We start from the raw sequence: 2,500 nt of genomic DNA, 5'->3' as shown, positions 1-2,500 counted from the left end.
CAGAACGTGGATGTGACTGGACTAGCTGATGAAGGAGCATACAGGCGTTGCTGTTAAAGTCCCGGTGCAGAGAATCTCTGTGTATAGGGATAGATAGTATGTAGATGTGGAATCTATAGCAGTGTGTATCAAGTCAGCAGACGGAGAATTCCTGCTCGATATCGGACGACTGAATTCCCCAACACGCAAAACGTCCGGGGCTCACCTCAGCTTCAGGGACACTCACCTGGGAGAACCGAACCGTAATGAAGACAGTAAGCGCGTACAAACACGAATGACGCCGCTGCTGCTGCTGCTGTTCCTCGGTCCCCTGCGGCTTACGGACACGTCTCGTGGCCGCGTTATGCTACGTTAAGGCTAACCAGATCGACACGCCCCGCAGCGAGAAAAGCCGAGCAGAGAAATCCGACACCTACGTACCGGTGGACTTCCATTTTTGAAGACACGGCGCATCTTTCGTTCAGGATGAAGCCAGACAACTTGCAGTGCGTCGGAGGCTGGAGCTGCATGGCTTATCCACCCCCCCTCCTCCCCCCTCCCCTTCCCTCAGAAGCCCCGGTGCTGTGGATTCGGTCCTGATCACACTCGCCTATTCATCGCCTTCGCCCTGCTCAGAAAGCGTCGCTGATTCATTATTTAGAGACGGGCGCGAGGCGACGGTGCTTCTCCATGCCACTCGCGTACACTGTGTCAGATGGTAACCTGGCAACAGGCATTCGAGCACTCACGGTTGTTAAGGACGATCACGAGGGGGGGGGGTTGCAGATGGAATTGGTCTTATAAACTGCCCGACTAAGCAAGTTGTTTTTCATTTTTAAAAAAAAGCTAAATAAAAATCCTCGCCACCATTCCTCTTCCCTCTCTTGCTCCTTCTCCTTCCTTTTCTTTTTCCCTTCCCTCTTCCACCCCCGCTCTCCCCAGTCCCCCTTTTGTCTGAGCGGTGAATTCTCTTTCCCCAGCAATGATACGCTGTTGGTCTGAGCCAGGCAGTCACTCAGGTCCAGCAGGCTTAAAAGCGTTATACTTTTAATTTATTTGTATATAATCAATAAAAGTGATAAAAAGATAATCACCCGCGTGTGAAATGTAAGAACTATTACAAAAGTATAAATACAATCTGAACAGAATGACGAGCAACCTCCTTCACATATCCGACTTCCAAATCCTTTTCTGTTTACTTTTACGGCATTTGGCAGACGTCCTTCTCGTTCACACAGCTGAGCATCTGAGGGTTAAAGGTCTTGCTCAAGGGTCCAGGAGTGGAAGCTCGACAGTGCAGGAGATTGAACTTACGACCTTCTGAGCAGCAGTCCAAAATCTTAACCACTGAGCTACCACTTCCTTTTCCCAAACCCCACCCCCCCCCAAACCCCACCCCCAATATCTGATCCACCATTTTGTGCTGACGCTGTCCCCGATTCCAATCCGGGCGGTTGGATATCATATTTATTTTTGTAGGCAAGTTGTGCTTCATCATTAGTAGGTCACATGACCACAGCACGTACAGTACATGTGTCAGCTATTGGTGTCCTAAGCAGATAACTTAGGGTTAGGGTTTACCTAAAACTCCCGGTTGTCTGTGTTATTGCTCTGTTTTGTTTTTAGAAAAAAAATTGCATTCGCTTGACCTAGGGCTATTATTTATTTATTTATTTATTTATTTAAATACGTTAAAGACGGCATATCCTTTCCAGACGAATGGAGACCTGGGCAGTCTGTAGTAATGACGGATTCTTATAGGACTGAAATATAAATTCATTTAAATACCCCAACTCCCCGATGTGAAACTAACCCGGTCCAAATAGGGCAGATGCATACGAGAAGACTCTTCAGGAAACCGGCTTAATCACTTCCTTTAACAATACGAACGCTGCTGAACGGTGCGTTTAAATGGTCAGAAAGGTCTTTTAGTCCCTCGACCTGGTTCAGAGTGAGCGTAACAATAAAAATCTGAACGTAAGGACACAGTTTAGGAAAGCTACGCACTCTATTTAAAGCAAGCCCTGCAGGTTAAAAAACAACATTTCCAGATCACGTAGCACGGAACAGCTGATCCTTCTACCGCTGTGGACTTACACGTCACGCGTCATCGCCACGTTCCTCTAAACCTCCGCGTTTCAGAAGAACGTCTTCCTGCCTCACCGTCTTCTCTGTGTTCAGTTGAGAGGTCTGAGCGCTCTGTGAGGATCCTGAACAAGTCCTCCCAGTAGACCCCCCACCCTTCAGAGCTAAATCTGGCCGCTAAAGAATGTCCTCTCGCACCCGGAATAAACCCGCTGACCGAAAGGCATCGTCATGAGCTCACTTCATGTTTCAGGGGGCTCGGAAACCTCCGCCCGTCCGTCGCTGCATCTCATCTTATCCGCGCTAAATTCTTCACACGACGAGCGATTTTACAACGAGTTCAGGAAACGCGTTTCACCGTCAGGAGCTTCTGATCGTTAGCGACGTAGCGGTGCGACAAAGATGCGTTTGCGTGATCCGTCTTTAAAAATAACGC

The 2,500-nt window shown here is 48.4% G+C and overlaps 1 protein-coding gene across 5 annotated transcripts in view; it reads right to left on the bottom strand.

The window, feature by feature from the left end:
• The window catches only part of enah (ENAH actin regulator), a 52,068-nt gene that overhangs the window by 35,907 nt on the left and 13,661 nt on the right, over window positions 1–2,500 (bottom strand). For 3 of the 5 annotated variants that reach the window (XM_053613698.1, XM_053613694.1, XM_053613697.1), the window contains exon 1: window positions 2,077–2,500. This exon is cut by the window's right edge. The exons of the other annotated variants lie outside the window; for them this stretch is intronic. In XM_053613698.1, coding sequence (XP_053469673.1) covers window positions 2,077–2,090 — 14 coding nt within the window. In that variant the 5' untranslated portion in view covers window positions 2,091–2,500. The remainder of the gene's footprint in view (window positions 1–2,076) is intronic. 5 annotated transcript variants of the gene reach the window in all.

This window comes from Ictalurus furcatus, chromosome 25, assembly GCF_023375685.1.
Source record: "Ictalurus furcatus strain D&B chromosome 25, Billie_1.0, whole genome shotgun sequence".
In the NCBI taxonomy this organism is placed as follows: domain Eukaryota; kingdom Metazoa; phylum Chordata; class Actinopteri; order Siluriformes; family Ictaluridae; genus Ictalurus; species Ictalurus furcatus.
This window is presented reverse-complemented; position numbering and strand designations above follow the sequence as displayed.